General features: G+C 43.8%; 2 protein-coding genes across 7 annotated transcripts; one reads left to right on the plus strand and one right to left on the minus strand.

Annotated features, from left to right (window-relative positions):
- Positions 1-492: 492 nt before the first annotated feature.
- blvra (biliverdin reductase A) lies at positions 493-11,063 on the minus strand. Of its 4 annotated transcripts, none has more exons than XM_086172170.1 (7): positions 11,015-11,063; positions 3,720-3,843; positions 2,890-3,009; positions 2,608-2,705; positions 2,131-2,238; positions 1,808-1,976; positions 493-1,355 (listed from the first exon to the last, which is right to left on the minus strand). In XM_086172170.1, the coding sequence occupies exons 2-7, from the start codon at positions 3,836-3,838 to the stop codon at positions 1,100-1,102; spliced, it is 870 nt and encodes a 289-aa protein (XP_086028296.1). In that variant the 5' UTR covers positions 3,839-3,843; positions 11,015-11,063; the 3' UTR covers positions 493-1,099. The 4 variants fall into 4 exon arrangements, with proteins under 4 accessions (XP_086028296.1, XP_086028298.1, XP_086028297.1 ...); XM_086172172.1 differs by having other exon boundaries at positions 3,720-3,839; positions 11,015-11,035; XM_086172171.1 differs by lacking the exon at positions 11,015-11,063 and adding an exon at positions 6,229-6,471.
- Positions 11,064-12,336: 1,273 nt separating this feature from the next.
- On the plus strand, positions 12,337-18,580 carry coa1 (cytochrome C oxidase assembly factor 1). 3 transcript variants are annotated; one of them, XM_086173242.1, is made up of 5 exons: positions 12,337-12,471; positions 14,252-14,416; positions 17,168-17,319; positions 18,098-18,174; positions 18,258-18,580. In XM_086173242.1, the coding sequence occupies exons 2-5, from the start codon at positions 14,296-14,298 to the stop codon at positions 18,373-18,375; spliced, it is 468 nt and encodes a 155-aa protein (XP_086029368.1). In that variant the 5' UTR covers positions 12,337-12,471; positions 14,252-14,295; the 3' UTR covers positions 18,376-18,580. The 3 variants fall into 3 exon arrangements, with proteins under 3 accessions (XP_086029368.1, XP_086029371.1, XP_086029369.1); XM_086173245.1 differs by having other exon boundaries at positions 12,338-12,471; positions 14,252-14,389; XM_086173243.1 differs by having other exon boundaries at positions 12,345-12,418.
- The last annotated feature ends 20 nt before the right edge of the window (positions 18,581-18,600 follow it).

Here is an 18,600-nt window from a genome sequence, read left to right on the forward strand (position 1 = left end):
TCTATACCTGGTGATTCAACACAATCTTCCAAATGAGTAAATGTTCATGACCCACCATCTCAAAGGCCATTGTGATCACCAAATCACAACCCAGTTGTCTGATGAGAACAGGTCTGCATCCAGAGAAAGCCTGCATTCCGTCATGAGCGAGCACTTGGAGACAGTGGTGAGGAAGTGCTGCCTTTTAGCGGCGCAGATCCCGGTTCAGGGGAGGGTATGAGGGTTGGGAGGGACGGGCACAAATGATATTGTACTACTTTTACGACGAGTGAAAACATGGCTCTAATTGACAGGATCTAATAACAGCTGTGATATTCTTACAAGGAATAATGGCGGAACCCTGAAGAGATGCCCTGGTAGATCAGGCTACCCGCAACGCAAGAGAACCCGGGGCGTCTGGAGAAGATGCAAGGTTACCATCACGCAGGGGTGAAGGGACACGAGGGCATCATGGGATGTCCCTCTGCAGAGAAAAACCAGGCATGTGAATAATTAATGAATTGTTTAGTTTGGAGCCATTTTTCTTTCATTCATTTAATTTCAGTAACAAATTGTGACGCCTCTTCTCCAAGGTGCAGTTCACACAATCACCACTAGGTGGCAGCATTCTAAGAAAATCCCAAACCCAAACCCCCCCCAAAGAGAAAGTAAACAATCATTCTCTCATTTAAATCTTATTCAAAGTCCCCACTTGACTTTTCGATGAGTTCCTGTTAATATTTAGAGCCTTCTCTCTCACACAAAGACACATTAAACCCCAACCAAACCTGAAAACACTTTCAGTCTTTAATTATGAATTGCAAAACAGCACTCAAACTGTCAGGCATCCAGAGTTTCCCAACGCAAGGCGTGGATCTGGTCTGTCACTGCTCATTCAAGTTGTCAGCAGGTGTGTTTCTTTTTTTTTTGCTATTAATACATTCCATATATGAAACCATCTTTAACCAAATGGAATAAATAAAAACAACTCTACAACAGCAGATATAAAGCAGTGTTTTGAAGATTTCAGAGGTCCAAGCGTGGATCCCTCAGGCATTGGAGGTGACTCATGGATTAGCAATGACCGATTTTTTTATGTGTTTCGCTGAGCAGAGACCCTTCAGTTCTGGCAGAGTTGCTGTATCTTATCTGCCAGCTGCAGGCAGTGCAGGACCCTGGTCTGCTCTCTCTGCAGCTCCTCCGGACTCACCGCGCCCTCCAGCTTGGAGGCGAACAGGACCAGGTCCTGCATGAAGAGGCCCACCGTCCCTCTGGGCGCCGGGGGGATCTGGGTCAAGGTGCTGCACTGGAACTGGAAGTTGATGTTCTTGAACCTGGAGAGGCCCGGCCCTCGCTCCTCTATCCACGTCAGGGGCCTGGAAGGGGACAGGGTGATGACGGACTGTGGAACATTTAGTGGAAACAGTTCTGTCGTTCCGATTGTGAAGGGGATTACAAAAGGGGAGAGAAACCTGGAAAACGACTGGAGCACCGTGGGGCTGGAGCCGATCAGAAATATACAAAATGCATACACACCGGACTGATTCTGCAGTGTTTGCACAAATAATCGGATTGAAAAGTCCTGCAGGGGCTTTTGTGACAAACAAGGTGCCTTCAAATAAAATGCATCATTATTATTATGATTATTTTTAGGTCAAAGGGGGCCAACTGTGGAGGAGGCCCCACCGTGGAGGAGGCCCCACCGTGGAGGAGGCCCCACCGTGGAGGTTAAAAACAAACACTGGACGAGCGATAAGAGATGTTTGTGTCTGCAGCTCATGGTGTGTGTATGTGTGAAGGGGGATGGTACGGACACACACTCTCCCACCTATTGTCTGACGTGAGCAGCTTCACTGTCATCTTGATGTAGCTGTTGCCGGGATCCTCCTCGACGGAGGCCGCGCTCACCGAGAGCTCTCCGAACAGCTCCACCAGGGTGGTGAGGCGTGCGATGCCGCTGAACGCCGGGAAGCCGAACCCGGGCTTCAGGACGCCTCCTGCGAAGGAAAGTAAAACACTCATCTGCTCAAGCCTCTTGTGCAGAGGTATGTTGTAACTTTTTACCCCAGAATGAAGACGTGCGGTCCGAGACCGATGGCAGGAGGTTTGACCGAGAAGACGTGGAGGAAGAAAAGAAGGGTGGCATCTCACCAGTGAAGTGAAGCGTTCCCTCCTGCAGGGTTTTTCCTGCCACCGCTCTCTTCAGCTGCTTGTAGTCTTCAGACAGCAGCTCAATGTGCTCCTCATGGAGGACCACTCCTGTGTGTGAGAACATGTTTCAACTCAGCTTCATTTCAAAGTGACTGGATGCAGACTTTGATGCAACAGGGGAAATTCTCCAGAAGGACCGCGGTCAACCGGACCAGGTCGAAATCATTCACAATTATCGGTATCTGTGTGGTGAAAACCCGACTGGTGCGTACGTCACGTGTTAAACATCCTGTGGGTTTGTTGCTCATTTGGCTTAAATTTGGGTTTTGTTACTTGAAACCAAAATAAGACGTCTTCCAAACATCCCGACGATGTGACGTTTTCATGTGCTTTTGAGCTCCGTGTTGGGATTTAGCTGCCGATCAGTGCGGGATCAACACCTCCGGTGATGTCCGGTCTGGTTCTCCGTGACCTCACCCTTCTTCCGGGCCAGATCCCACAGCTCCACGGCGCCCTCGTAGCTCATCGCCATGGGATACTCCACGCAGACGTGTTTCCCGGCCTGAAGGAACCTCCTGCAGAGAGCACGTCACGCATAAACAGACATATGAACATACAAACACGGATATCTGCGTTTCTATGTACATGGACTGTATGTGTAGATACAGAAATAAACCGGGATTTTGAGAAATGCCAAACAGATGCTGATTAATAGAGCTAGAGGAAGTGAACCGTGGACGAGGACGTTGCGTCACGTACCTCACGTCCTCCTGGTGAGACATGTTCTCGGTGCAGACGAAGACGGCGTGGATGTCGTCCCGGGTCAGCGCCTCCTCCGCCGACAGCTGGCCGACCCCCTGCAGGGAGCCCAGCTCCCTCCTGGAGACCGAGATACGGAGGACCTTCGCTTTTTACGGGAGTTAACTTCCAAAACCACCCTCCAAAAGCTAATTTCCGCCAAGTAGAGACGTGATTATTTCGACACGTGATAGATTAAACCGTCAACGAATCTCACTTAACCCTTTACTAGCCTCCCGCAAACTGCGATCAAGCCGCCATCCACTATATTACGCTCTTATACAGTCCACAAAACACATTTGTCATCGCTGCAAGTGGTTGAAAGTGAGAAGCCGTCTCTTCCAAGAATGCGTGCCCGCAAAGAAGATCTTGTATTTTATCTATTTTATCAAGTGAATTTTAGTTTCATTTTACGATATTTTTCTGCTGTTTTTTTTTTTCTTCGTTGGCTAGAATATGGCTATTAAATCACAAAAAAATTCTAATACTTCAAAAACAAAACATGAAAGCGCATATGTTTGAAAAAAATAAAAAAACAAACACAAACTACAAACGAGCGACAACAAAGAGATTCAAATGTTTGTTTCCGTCGACATCCGGGAAATGTTTTATTACGATTAATGTGAAACTTAGCAACAACCCAATAAAAAAGCCGGATCTAAAGCAAACGTCGGGCTTCCTAGCAAATATCAAAGTCCAAGCGGCCTCTGTGATCAGATCTTCGGCTGGTAATTTCTTCACTTTCTGACTGGCAGACGACAGATCGGCGCCCCGACGGATGGAAGCCTCACCTGGACACGAACCCTTTGAGGGCGAATCTCTCTGCAGAACTTCCCCTTAGCGGCGCCAACATGTCCCGTATCCTCACCGAGCCCGCCGTGCCCACGCCGACCACCGCTGCGCCAAACATCCTGGCTGAGGGAAGGGAAGATGTTCACGAGAGGTGTATTTTAAATCAAAATTCTACATCCCTCCATTCCTGATCTGTTCACAAGTTCGGTCGTAGCCCGAACTGGACTGGCTGAAAGAGCCCGTTTCTGCAGCTCCTGCATGAAATAGCTTGCAGAATAGTCGTCGCAACTCTCTATTTGTCCAATGGCAAACTGAATTTCCACCACTTTCTTTGACTGCACTTTATTGTGCTGATTAATTTTTTTATGTTTCGTCCTTCAACTCCTCCACCTGTCTCTTCTACAATGTGTATTCCTGTTGAAATCTTGAATTTCTTCACTTGAAGACGTTTCAGCCCTTCATCCCAGAGGCTTCTTCAGTTCTCGGGTGAGGGCTGAAACATCTTCAAGAGGAGAAATTCGAGTCCAGTTGCCATGACAAGAAGATTTCAACAAGAATTCCCCATAAGAACCTCCACAGACATCTCCACTGTGTTATAAACACAAACCGACTTCATTTCATTCAGCATTTTAATGCCTAAAACATGAATTTAAATTACTTCATCTGGTCATTTATCTTCATCTTCATAATTTATTTAAATATATATAAATTAAATATATATAATTAATATATGAACACATTTAAATACATATATACATGATTAATATATATATATATATTTATTTAGATATAAATTATATATATACATATATATGATCCTTTGGATCATTTTATTAATTTAAATTTTATATATATATATATATATATATATATAAAATTTAAATTTATAAAATAAATATAATGATATAAATATATCCTCATTTTCTTTTCCTTTTTCTCATGTTTTGACAGTTTATTTTTATAAATGTGTTTTGTATTTGTTGCTGCCTGTTTTGGCTTCCTTATAAAAGAGGTTACTTAACGTGTACATGAAGGTTACATAATTAAATAAAAGAGAGAAAAAATACACATACTATAAGAATGATTAATTATATTGGGTTGAGAGGGATAAAAATTTAAAAATATTGGGGTTTGAGGGTTCGGGTACAATTACCGGTAGGTGAAATGAGACGGTAATTAGCAAGAAACTAGCAAAACATCTTAGCAAAAAGGCGCCGGAAAATTAACACGAAATTAAAAGCGAACGATAATTACCTGTATATTGGAAGAAACAGCTTCAACGCGGGGGTTTAAATACAAATCCTACCGGAACATTTACGCACAGCCTTCGTGTGTCCGCGCCGTTTCTCCGTCATGAAACCGGGAGGCGGCGGAGGAGGTTACCGGAGCTACGAAACTCCCCGAGTCCGGCCGAAGCTGCTCGGCCTGCGGGGGGGGGGGAACAGACCGGAAACCGGAAGTGGAGCGCCGGAAGTGGAGAGGAAGCGTCCTCTCTATGAAGAACGCACCGTAGTAAAGGACTTTGTGTCTTTTGCACAACTTTATTGCTCTTTGGGACTTTTATAAAGCTTTTGTTTCGGTCGAAAATGCATTTATCTTAGCAACGCTCGAACAGTTTGGATTTGAGAATATTAATAGCTGTGTTATCCTACCGAGCGGCGCCTTTCCTGGGAATCCCGATCTCCCCCCTTATTTATTTATGCTAGCTACCGAAGTGCTAGCCACTTATATTACAAATTGTGACGATATACAAAAGTTAGACGTGTTGCGTACAAAAATTATTATTAGCCAGCTGGCGGATGACACATCTCTATTTCTGTTCATAACTGTGCAATATGTCACTTCATTTTTCATACTGTCCGTTTTTGTGGCTCCTGCCACTGGACCGGCCTTGGTTGTCCCGGTGTTTTTTGTTTGTTTTTATTGAACATAAATAGTACAAACAAATATTCATACGTACAAATAAACATGGCAAGGTAGAACTGAACGTCAATGAAATAACCAGGGATGAGGAAGCAAAGGACATAAGGACATTCGTTCTGTATGTAATTAGAGGTTAATAGTGTTAACGGTTTCTGAGAAATGTATAGTGCTAGACAAAAAAGAAAGGAAATTATTAGATAAATAGATAAACAAATAAAATGAAAAAGGGAGAAAAAAAAACTTGCAAGGGGAATTTAACATGTAATTAAGTTGGTGGTTCACAAGGAATCTCAGACATCAAACTATATTTTTTGGTTTTTGGATTTTTCCATAAGTTTTAAGGATTTTTTTATATAATACAAAATCATTTATAAAGAACGTAAAATTCGGGGAACATTTTTCTGTTTCTGTGAATGAAGAACTTGGCCAGGCCTAAAATAACATTGACACGTAGTTCATCTCTTTTGTTCCTTAAAAGTTTTGTTGTCCCGGTGTGTTCAGATCATCATTCGGGGAAAAACGTCACAACGGCCAGGAACTAATCAAGCAAGAATGGTTTATTCAAAGTCAGGAAAATTCACTTACATAATATCCCGTGCCAGAATGAACGTCACCCCACGAGAATCGTTCAGCTCCTCTAAACACCTGCTGAGACGCGTCCAGGCGAATGTGTCGATGAAGAAGTTCAGGTCCAAATCCAAAGGATCAAGCTCATTTCATATCTCTTGGCCAAAGGGCGTAAAACCGGGGGGTTTCACGCCCTCTTGGAAGGTGAGCACCGGGGCTGTGTAAAACCGGGCTTTGATTGATGTCGCGGTTCGGAAGAAGTCCTGTCATTGGAAAAGCACAGGAAGTGCATTCCTTGACATTACGTGATGGGGTCTCGCAGTTACATTTTAACAGTCTTTGCAATTGATTGTGAAACAATGGTGTGAGGTGGGAGACTCTACAATTTGAGATAGGGGATTTTGCAAGTCCCTCTCTTGACATGAGCGTTCTCATGTCAAACAAGGACTACAATCAAAATAAACAGTAAATACGATGAATGCATGGAAACATAGTGCGTTACAATTATGACACAAAATCCCAACAATATTCTGCACTCCTTATCTTTCATTTGGTACTTAAGACACTTTATGGTTTACTTGTATTTCTTATCACCCCCCCCCCCTTTTTTTTTTTTTTACTTTTTATACAATCTTCTACTATTATTTATGATTGTTGTGTTTTTCTTGTAACTCTGGCACAAAAATTTCCTTCGGGATAAATAAAGTTGTTATTATTCTTATTCTGAAAAATAAACATCAAATCCCAGTAAGTGTTGAAAAAATAAAAAAATTCTCCAAGGCTTCAGGATTATCCTTAAACTTAAAGAAAGGTGAACTTTTTGCACTTCATGACTCACCATTGAAAGAAATCAGCAATGTTCCTATTAAATCAGAAATAAAATACTTGGGTATTTTTCCTTTCTAAGGATCAAAAGTTAAATCAGTCCAGGAACATGGAATCTAAACTCACTGATTAAATAAAGCTTAATTGAATATATGGCTCCAAAGGGATTCATCAATATTAGGCGGGATATATTTGACCAGAATGGAATGTTTATCTACATGTATATACCCAGTGTATTCCATTGCTATTCCAAATCAACTCATAAACTCTATTAACCAAATAAATTTTAATTTTATCTGGAGAAACAGACCACATTATCTAAAAAAATCACATATGGTGAGAGAAACAAGTGAAGGAGGGCTGAAAGTGATAGATTTGGACTGCCTGAATGGGACATTGAAGGTGAACTGGTTGAAATCCTGGATCAAACATAATCATTCTTTCTGGTATTGTATCCTTAACTACTTCTTCAACAAAGTCGGCGGCCTAAGTCTTCTGCTTATCTCTGACTTTGATATCAACAAGATTCCTGTCAAATTTTCAGAGTTCCATAAACAAATATTATTGTACTGGAAAATGATATATGTACACAATTTCTCACCACACGGTGCAATAATATGGAATAATAGATATGTGCTACATCACAATAAATCTGTATTTTACAAGGAACGGTTTGAGAAAGGTATATGGTCAATCATTGACAATGGCAGTCTTTCAGACGATGAACAATTCTGTACTAAACACAGCTTTAACCCTCCCATACTAGAGTTCATGATGTTACGTAACGCACTGCCTTGACAATTTGTATTCCTAACCAAAAATATAATGACGCACCGAACCGTACAACCACAGTTGCCCCCACTTTCACTCAAGGGAATCTCAATTCTGGACAGAAAATGCAGCAACTCCTTTATTAGAAAATGTTTTACAGAAAACTTATTCCCTGGACATCAAAACCAAAATGATATTTTAAATAGATTTGATAGGAATCAATTGTCCCGTTGCGAACTATGTATCTGACTCTACCCCCAAGGCAAAAGAGACCCACTTCAAAATTATGAATGATACCTAACTTCTTCTTCTTCTTTCGGCTTTTCCCGTTAGGTGTCGCCACAGCGAGTCAACTTTCTCCATCTAACCCTATTCTCTGGATCTTCCTCTCTCACACCAACTACCTTCATATCCTCTCTCACTACGTCCATAAATCTTCTCTTTGGTCTTCCTCGAGACCTCTTGCCTGGCAGCTCCAATTCCAGCATCCGTCTACCAATATATTCACTATCTCTTCTCTGTACATGACCCAACCATCTCAGTCTGGCTTCTCTGACCTTCTCTCCAAAACATCGAACATGTGCTGTTCCTCTGATAGACTCATTCCTGATCCTCTCCATCCTGGTCACTCTCAAAGAGAACCTCAACATCTTCATCTCTGCAACCTCTAGTTCTGCCTGCTGTCTTTTGGTCATTGGAACAGTTTCTAGTCCAAACATCATCGCTGGTCTCGCCACTGTCTTGTACACCTTTCCTTTTATTCTGGCCGATAGTCTTCTATCACATAGTACCCCTGACACTTTTCTCCACCCATTCCAACCTGCTTGGACCCGTCTCTTCACCTCTTTTCCGCACTCTCCGTTGCTCTGGACTGTTGACCCTAAGTACCTGAAATCCTCCAGCTTCTTGATCTCCATTCCCTGTAGCCTCACTGCTCCACCCGAGTTCCTCTCGTTCACACACATATATTCTGTCTTGCTGCCACTAACTTTCATTCCTCTCCTTTCCAGAGCATACCTCCACCTCTCTAGATTTTCCTCTACCTGTTGTCTGCTCTCACTACAGATCACAACGTCATCTGCAAACATCATAGTCCATGGGGATTCCTGTCTAACCTCATCTGTCAGCCTATCCATCACCATTGCGAACAAGAAGGGGCTCAGAGCTGATCCCTGATGGAGTCCCACCTCCACCTTGAACTTCTCGGTTACCCCTACAGCACACCGTACCAGTGTCTCACAGCTAGCATACATGTCCTGCACCAGTCTAACATACTTCTCTGCCACTCCAGACTTCCTCATACAATACCAGAGCTCCTCTCTTGGCACCCTGTCATATGCTTTTTCTAGGTCTACAAAAACGTAATGTAACTCCCTCTGGCCTTCTCTGTACTTTTCTATTAGCATTCTCAACGCAAATACTGCATCTGTAGTACTCTTCCTAGGCATGAAGCCATACTGCTGTTCACAAATGCTGACTTCTGCTCTCAGTCTAGTTTCTACTACTCTTTCCCATAACTTCATTGTATGGCTCATCAACTTTATCCCTCTGTAGTTGCCACAATTCTGCACATCCCCTTTATTCTTAAAAATAGGCACCGTCACACTTTGTCTCCATTCTTCAGGCATCTTCTCACTCTCTAAGATCCTGTTGAATAATCTAGTCAGAAAATCTACCGCTGCCTCTCCTAGGCACTTCCACACCCCCACAGGTATATCATCAGGACCAACTGCTTTTCCACTCTTCATCCTCTTCAATGCCTTCCTCACTTCACTTTTACTAATTTTTGCTACTTTGTGGTCTACGATAATCACCTCTTCTACCCTTGCCTCTCTTTCATTTTCCACATTCATCAGTTCTTCAAAGTACTCTTTCCATCTTCCCATCACTCTTCTAGCATCTGTCAATACATTTCCCTCTCTGTCCTTTATCACCCGGACCTGTTGTACATCCTTTCCATCTTTATCTCTCTGTTTCGCCAACCTGTATAGATCATTCTCACCCTCCTTACTATCCAACTGAGCATACAAGTCATCATAAGCCCTTTGTTTTGCCTTTGCTACCTCTATCTTTACCTTTCGCCGCACCTCCCTGAACTCCTGTCTGTTCTCTTCAGTATAGTTTTGGTTGTCTCGCATATTTGGTTTTGGCAAAAGTTTTACGCCGGATGCCCTTCCTGACGCAACCCTCTGCATTTATCCGGGCTTGGGACCGGCTCAGGGAGACACTGCTCCGTGCCCCCCCAAGGCAGGCTTGGAGAGACACGGGCCAGTGCCGCCCTGAGGCTGCATTATGAATGATACCTAACCATCTGAAGAATTATTGAGGGTACGCTTTAATATTGAAGATAATATTTATACATTATGTGAAGACAACATTGAGACAACTGACCATATATTTTTCTCATGCAAAAAAGTACAGGGCTTTTGGGCTAAAACTTGAAAATGACAACAGACAAATATCCATTGTCAGCAATTTCTTTCTCAGGAGATGATAGAACATTTGTTTTACTTTTAAGCAAAAAAAGAGATGAACTCTGTATCAATTTTATTTTTAGGCCTGGCCGAGTTCTTCATTCACAAAAACAGAATGCAAAAATGAATTTTATGCTCTTTATAAACGATTTTGAATTATATAAAAAAAATCCTTAAAACTTGTGGAAAAATCCAAAAACCGAAAAATATACAGCTTTATAACTGAGATTCTTTTTGAACCACCAAGTTAAATACATATTATATTCCCCTTGCCATTTATTTATTTGTTTTTATGTATTTTCTTTTTCTTCTAGAATTAAACATTTCGCACAAACCTTTAATACTGTTAACTCGTACAGTTAAGTGACTGCAAGCAAAACTAATGTCCTTATGCTTCCTCATCCTGGTTTGTATCTACTTTGGCATGTTTGTTTGTACATATGCATATCTATTTATACTATTCACTCAAAATTTGTATAATTTTTTGTTTAATTATTGCTCTTGGGAAATTTTCATATTCACAAAAGGGACTTTAAATGGACTTCAAAACCGGAAGGAAGAACGACTTTTAGTTTGGAATTTTTTTTTTTGAAATCTGTGTGTGTATGTTTAAGCACCGTTATACTCTTTACATGGCTGTCTGTTTTTTTATATTTGTATTTTTGTGTTTCCCTTGACTGCACTGATTTGTTTTGATTTGTTTATTAAAAGAAATAAAATAAAAAGGGTCTCACCACACACGAGCGAGCGAGTAAGGCCGGTATCACGCTCCGTCGATGATGTGACGTCACCGGAAGTGGGCTACGGTGGCCCGGGGGGGACAAAATTAACAAAACGCGGCTGATTTTGTTTTTTTTGTGTGTGTGTGTGTGTGTGTGTGTGTATGTGCCAAAGTCAGCAATCAGCTTACTGCTGCACTCAAATGGTTTATTGTTATGCCGCCATGCATATTCATATATATAATCCTTTGAAGATAAGATAAACTTTATATATCCCCATTGGGGAAATTCCCTTGCCACAGCAGTGTAGCAGTTTTAATGTAAAAAAATAAAATGGTAAAATAAATATGAATATAAATATAAATAGAGAGACCGAAGACAGAAGATAACAAGACATACACGAATAAATAGACAACAACAACACAACAGCAACAACGTCAGGGATAATAATGGACAACATAAAGGAACAGGAATGGCTCCCAGTGTCCTTCACCCTCCCCACTGCCACTGATTGAAGATGGAAAATGTTTTAATATTTTATAATTTATATTAATGTTTACACTCCTCCTATCTGTACATATCCAAATGCATTGCGGACAGCAAAATAAGAATTTCACTGTCCAGGGAAACACATTTCTACACTGCATGTGACAATTGATTCTTTTCTGTGTTTGAATTTGAGGCTTGTGTCACACCCAGGTAAGTTTTTTGAGGCTGTAATTCAGAGATAAGACATGGGTTGTTTTTTTCTCCTTCAGTTCTTCGCATGCGTCCCTCTTCACTGGAAAGCACAGATAATGTTCCTCACAATAAAACCTTTGAAAATGTAATTTTTTGTTTCAATCAATCACTTTTAATCACGCAGGTTACACCCTGCACCACTAGGACCGAATTTAATAAATCAAGCCTTGTTAGTATCGCTTCACTCGTATCCTGTTTATTTTTGTCATTTTGTCTATTCCATTGTTGTTGTCGTTTTTGTTGTCTATTCTCACCCATGCTGTTTTTTCATTCTGTTGTCTATTTTTAATCATTGTTGTTGTTCATTTTGCTGTCTATTTTTGTGGATGTCTTTTTCTATCTTTAAATTGGCTCCTTTATTATTATTTATTGATAGTGTCATTGTTGCACTGCTGTGACAAACGAATTTCCCCTATGGGGGATCAATAAAGTATCTTATCTTAACTACTAAAGAAAAAGGAGAGCAGCTTATCATTGAAATTTACATTTATCTTCTGTATCCGATGTATTTATTTTCTACTTTTATTTTTTGTTTTTATTTTCATTCCTCGACGGGTTCTCTTCCGGGCAGCACGCGCACTCACACCCGATTGGTCACCGCATGTGTGACGTATGCGGAAGACAACAAAGCCGCCGCTGTGGGACGGACGGACGTCCTCCGCCGTGCGTTGCATCCCGGTATGATCGGTTCTCCTGCACCCCTGCTTCCCCAAATTAACGGCTGTAAAACGGTAATATTGATAACCGAAACGTCGGGGGCGAGTCGAACCGGAGAGCGTTTCGGATCGCGATGGCTTATAAGATAGCTTATTTTGCTAACGCTAAAGATGGATGGGGAGAGCCGCCTAAATGTGCAATAACATGGCAACATCTAATAATATCACAGTTACAACAAGAAAGAATGCTGAAAATCAATAATAGTAAATATCGCAAAAACCCTTAAAAGTAGTATTTCAGTTTTAAATGCCCGCTGTGTAACTGCTGAGCCAAAGGGCTAGCCTCCAGCATGGCATTGATGAACGCGACTTGTCTCATTATAATACACTTATAATACACTTTTACTCGTAAAGAATAAGAATTTGGACTTGGAGGGCAAGAGAAACGAAATGAAATGGAAAAAATAAAACGGTTCAGCCTTGAGAAATGTGATTGGACTGACAATCCACCGCAGTGATCTCTAGTTTAACACAGGTAGAGATCTCATTCTAAGCAGCATCTGCTGTGTAACTTTCATAGTAAGTACTTGGTAGTTTTTAACCTTTTTCTGACACCCCTTTGCTTTACTACTGTCAGATTTGTATTTTATTCAGCCCTCACCTTCAGAGAAGACAAAGAATCTTCTTTGCTGGTTCTTAGGCTGAGGAGAAGGAGTTAAACAAGGAGTACAACTGCTAAGCGACGTCTCCTCAGCCTTCACCACCCTGCAACTCTGGGGAACTGCCAGAGAAGCTGATCAAATGTTTCCATCTCAAACACCAATTCATCGGGTGGATCATCAGCTTCCTCAATATCAGGTCGCAGAGGATGTTGGTTAATAACCAACAGGTGAACCCGCTCTGTGGCTTCTTATCTTGGCATCCCAGAGAAGAGCACAGGAAGGGCATGCTAACGTGTAGCGCTCATGATCCTTTTGACTCGTGGGCTGAGATGGGTTCTAAAATTTGCCTCATAACTAATATACAGGACATGGATAGAAGTGCGTCTAAAATTCAATTAGTAAAATGACATTTTTCCAGTGCATCAGAATCTGGAGTTCATCTCGTGGGTTTTCTCAGGATGGATCCGAGGATGTTGGTCAGTTAAATTGGATCTCTGAAGGGCTTTGTTGGTGTTTGTAGGTGGAACCAAACATCGTGGGCATCTTATGTGTCATCCTCTGGAGGTTTACAAACATGGCTAATCGCTAATTTGAAGGCTTGCTTCTGTACTCGGCTCTTTAAGTTTGTCATAAAAAAAAAATGTCGGCGAGTCTGTAAATTAGCTCACCCTGCGTTGACCCTTTGCTAGCATAGTTATCACGCTTCCTGGCAAAGTGACACGGCTGATATTGTATTCTAAACACTCGGAACTCCCGCTGTCCACTTTCCGCTTCCTCTGCTCATTTTTAGATGAGGAGACGTCGCTTAGCAGTTGTACTCCTTGTTTAACTCCTTCTCCTCAGCCTTCACCACCCTGCAACTCTGGGGAACTCCCAGAGAAGCTGATCAAGTGTTTCCATCTCAAACACCAATTCATCGGGTGGATCATTAGCTTCCTCAATATCAGGTCGCAGAGGATGTTGGTTAACAACACCTTCTGACACCTTCTCCGCCTCCACCAACCCACCAAAAAGCTGCATCCTGCCCCTCCTGCTCTGCACCCTGCAGGGATTGTGATTCTGAAATTAAATCTCCCTTAATTAGTTCCATTTATCCGACATGAGACTTTCCATCCTTGAGCAAATAGGGAGATGTTGAAATGCGGGTTTCTGTCTGGTTCTTGTAACGTTCTCCCGTTTCGCCCTGCCTCAAGGAACCCATCTCACGACGCCTGCCGGCGCCCGAAAGTGGGCGGAGATGAGGGTGTCCACCAGTAAACTGCAGCAGCTCGCCATCTTCACCACCTTGCTGACGGGCGGCGGGGTCGCCACCATGTACCACCTCATGCAGAGTGAGCAGACTTATCGCCCATTCGTTGGTAATAATTGTGTTTCCATGGCGACCCCACACAGTGAAACATCATCGATTTGACAGCACGTGAGCGGCGTTTGCGAAACGCTGCGCGCACATGAAATCACACTTCCTGAAGGGTCACAGTAGGGATGGAGGCGGGGAAGACGTGCAGGGCCACGGATGGAGACGTCTAACCGAAGGTTGGACTCGACCCGGCTTCCGCCGCTTCATAACCCCTCGTCGACGTGGCACGGCGGCGCCAAACAGCCGTGATGTGTTTTTTTTCTTCTTTGCAAAGCTGAACAAACAAACAATGGTCGCCATGGTGAACCCGCATGGTGAACCCGCTGCTCCGTCTGTGGCTTCTTATCTCGGCATCCCAGAGAAGAGCACAGGAAGGGCATGCTAACGTGTAGCGCTCATGATCCTTTTGACTCGTGGGCTGAAATGGGTTCTAAAATTTGCCTCATAACTAATATACATGACATGGATAGAAGTGCGTCTAAAATTCAATTAGTAAAATGACATTTTTCCAGTGCATCAGAATCTGGAGTTCATCTCGTGGGTTTTCTCAGGATGGATCCGAGGATGTTGGTCAGTTAAATTGGATCTCTGAAGGGCTTTGTTGGTGTTTGTAGGTGGAACCAAACATCGTGGGCATCTTATGTGTCATCCTCTGGAGGTTTACAAACATGGCTAATCGCTAATTTGAAGGCTTGCTTCTGTACTCGGCTCTTTAAGTTTGTCATAAAAAAAAATGTCGGCGAGTCTGTAAATTAGCTCACCCTGCGTTGACCCTTTGCTAGCATAGTTATCACGCTTCCTGGCAAAGTGACACGGCTGATATTGTATTCTAAACACTCGGAACTCCCGCTGTCCACTTTCCGCTTCCTTTGCTCATTTTTACAGAAGTTTTCAAAGGGCAAAGTGAAAAAGTGACATAAAGAGTAACACAACGAATGTCAACGGGTATGAAGAACGCAGGTATTTCAGAGAAAAGGTCAAATAAATGAGGTTGAATCGTATAAAGTTTCATGTCTGGCGGGCCGGATTAAAAAGTCCAACGGGCCATGTATGGCCCGCGGGCCGTAGTTTGCCCACGGCTGCTCTAGCAGCTTCTAAAAAATGGACGTTCTCAGTGACTACACGGTTCGGCCAATGAATGACAGGCAATCTGATGACGTCTGATGCGCTATTTACGATAGAAGCATGAAAAGAGTCAGAAAAGGTCAAAAGGGGGAATGTTGCCAGAGGAAGAATCATAACATCACAACACGAAGAGTCTCAGGATTAACCGCAGTATCAAGCACTCAGAAGACGCATCTTGGTTTTTAAAACACAAAAAAAAGGGAAGTGTCCCTGAGGTTGAGACAGTTTGGAGTGACTCAGGGCTGGTAGTAACACAGCGGCGATTTCACATTCTGGGTTCCGAGGAACTGGTGTTAGTTCATCATCTAAACAACTTCTACGTCTGTGCTGTTGTGTCCTCCTACATGGAGAACATCTTCCAAGTTTGATATTCAGGTAAATTAGAAACTGCTAACTGCCCGAGCAGCGAAGCCCCTGCACCCTGGAGTGGACCACAGCTGACCTGAGGGACGTCATTGCTAGAAATGTTCAAATCATCTTCTCGTCCCCGTCGGAGAAACTTTTTTTGAAATCACAGACAAACCAATTAACCTTTGCAGTTGTTTCAGTCTACTCACCTTCTTGTCTTCTCGTGAAGGGACCTTTTTAGCACCGAATGACACCGATGCAGTGTGGAGTCCCTCACCGGCAGCAGATGTTCTCCACTTGTATTCCAAAGCACTTCGGTATTCAGACAGTTGGAAGCGCCAAACGTCCCATTGGGTGGAACCTTAGCATTTTTCCAAAGTTTGTGGAAAAGTAAGTGTCCTCATTTGAGGACACTAAAACTCCTTGTCTGGCAGAGCTGCCATGCTAGAGGCTGATGTTGACAGGACTTGCCAGGATCAAACCTCCAACCTTCCTGTTGGATGAACGTTAGCATGTTTTCCCCAAAGTTTTCAACATGCCGGTCAACCCACATAAAAAAGGAAAATGGTCTCCAGAGGTTCACTTGTGTGACCCCCGAGTCCACATGTGAGGTCACTTGACCTCCACCAACTTCTGGGCCTCAAACCAAATGACTCCAACAAAGAAGGGTCTCCAGAGGTTCAGGACACTTAGCTGGTGGCAGATGATTGGTGTGGGTGGAATGGAGAAAGGTGATTGGTTGCAGGTGAGATGAAGGCCGGTGATTGGTTGCGGGTGAGATGGAAGCAGATGATTGGTTGTGGGCTTAAATGGTGGCAGATGATTGGATGCAGGTGAGATGAAGGCAGGTGATTGGTTGCGGGTGGAATGGAGAAAGGTGATTGGATGTGGGTTAGATGGAAGCAGATGATTGGTAGCGCGTGAGATGAAGGCAGGTGATTTATTGCGGGTGGAATGGAGGAAGGTGATTGGTTGCAGCTGAGATGGAAGCAGATGATTGGTTCTGGGTGAGATGGAAGCAGATGATTGGTTGTGGGTGAGATGAAGGCAGGTGATTGGTTGCAGGTGGAAAGGAGAAATGTGATTGGATGCGGGTTAGATGGAAGCAGATGATTGGTTGCGTGTGAGATGGAGGAAGGTGATTGGTTGCAGCTGAGATGGAAGCAGACTAGCAAGATTAGCAAAGGCTCTTTTTGAACCTCTGCTTTTCCATCCCGTCCTTCAAGGCTGACCTGAAGGGAAGTCATAGGTTCTCGTCTTGTCTCTCGTGTCCCACAAGAGAAGTTCCTGGAGTCGGAGTACCACCGGATGGCCGTGCAGAAGCTGGAGACCTGCCCGGTCGCCATGGAAACGCTGGGAGCCCCGCCTTTGAAAGTCCACAACGTCCACCTGACGGACAGAGACAATCGCGTGGATGGCTTCGTGGCTCAGGTACTTTGGCTTCGCAGAACTTTCTAACGCTTTGCTGCTCCGGATGGTTCGGGAGATGTTCTGAGAGATGCTTTGGACGGAAGAGGGACGGTGAAGATCTGGGTGGAAGGATGCTGATGTTGGAGGAGGTGGAGAAGATGCTTGGGGATGGAGAGGGTGTGAGAGGAGACGATGTAGAGGAGGAGGTTAGATGGTGGAAGATGATTGGATGCGGGTCAGATGAAGGCAGGTGATTGGTTGCAGGTGAGATGGAGGAAGGTGATTGGATGCAGGTTAGATGGAAGCAGATGATTGGTTGCAGGTGAGATGGAGGAAGGGGATTGGTTGCAGCTGAGATGGAAACAGATGATTGGGTGCGGGTGATTGGTTGCTGGCTTAGATGGTGGCAGATGATTGGTGTGGCTGGAATGGAGGAAGGCGATTGGTTGCAGGTTAGATGGAAGCAGATGATTGGTTGCAGGTGAAATGAAGGAAGGTGATTGGTTGCTGGCTTAGATGGTGGCAGATAATGGATGTGGGTGTGATGGTGGCAGATAATTGGATGCGGGTGGAATGGAGAAAGGTGATTGGATGCGGGTTAGATCGAAGCAGATGATTGGTTGCAGCTGAGATGGAAGCAGATGATTGGTTGCAGCTGAGATGGAAGCAGATGATTGGTTGCGGGTGAGATGGAGGCAGGTGATTGGTAGTGGGTGAGATGAAGGCAGATGATTGGTTGTAGATTAGGTTCATCTTCCTCGTCCTTCGTTCTTTCTCTTATTTATGTGTCCACCTGCAGATGAAGATCCCAGTGACAGGAAGTAAGACAGGTGGCTACCTTTACACGACCTCAGCCAGGGACCTGAAGACCAGCAGGTCAGTGTGTCCTCTCCACACACACACACACACACACACACACACCTTTCATTCAGTATTTACCAGCTTGTCGCCCCCTCCAGGTGGCACCTGAAGCTCGCCGTCCTGCGGCTCCGAGACGGGAAGACCATCGACCTGCTGGATCCTCCGGGGGTGCAGAGCCAGGACGGCGGGCTCTGCGTGGAAACAGGATGCTGCTGACGTCGTCATGGCAACGGTCTTTGAAATGCATGGTCTTCTTCGTCATCTTCAGGATCAGGAGAAGGACCGCCGTGTCCGAACGGACCCCCTAGTGGCCGTGGGTGGAATTGCACCCACCAGAACAAGAAACCACGGACGCCAAAGAACGAACCTGAATGATTTTCTCTGTAATAAAACACCTGTGGTCTCTCCGTCCGTCCATAAACCTCCTCTCTGGTCTTCCTC

This window comes from Fistularia commersonii, chromosome 25, assembly GCF_037954325.1.
Source record: "Fistularia commersonii isolate RoL2024-O1a breed Wild chromosome 25, RoL_Fcom_v1.0, whole genome shotgun sequence".
Lineage (NCBI taxonomy): Eukaryota > Metazoa > Chordata > Actinopteri > Syngnathiformes > Fistulariidae > Fistularia > Fistularia commersonii.

Coding starts and splice junctions, on each gene's coding strand:
- blvra (XM_086172170.1), bottom strand. CDS start 3,838: ATGTTTGGCGCAGCGGTGGTCGGCGTGGGCACGGCGGGCTCGGTGAGG. Junction 3,010..3,719: donor CTCAAAGGGTTCGTGTCCAG/GTGAGGCTTCCA, acceptor CTCGGTCTCCAG/GAGGGAGCTGGGCTCCCTGC. Junction 2,239..2,607: donor GGATCTGGCCCGGAAGAAGG/GTGAGGTCACGG, acceptor TCTCACACACAG/GAGTGGTCCTCCATGAGGAG.
- coa1 (XM_086173242.1), top strand. CDS start 14,296: ATGAGGGTGTCCACCAGTAAACTGCAGCAGCTCGCCATCTTCACCACC. Junction 14,417..17,167: donor GACTTATCGCCCATTCGTTG/GTAATAATTGTG, acceptor GTGTCCCACAAG/AGAAGTTCCTGGAGTCGGAG. Junction 18,175..18,257: donor AGGGACCTGAAGACCAGCAG/GTCAGTGTGTCC, acceptor CGCCCCCTCCAG/GTGGCACCTGAAGCTCGCCG.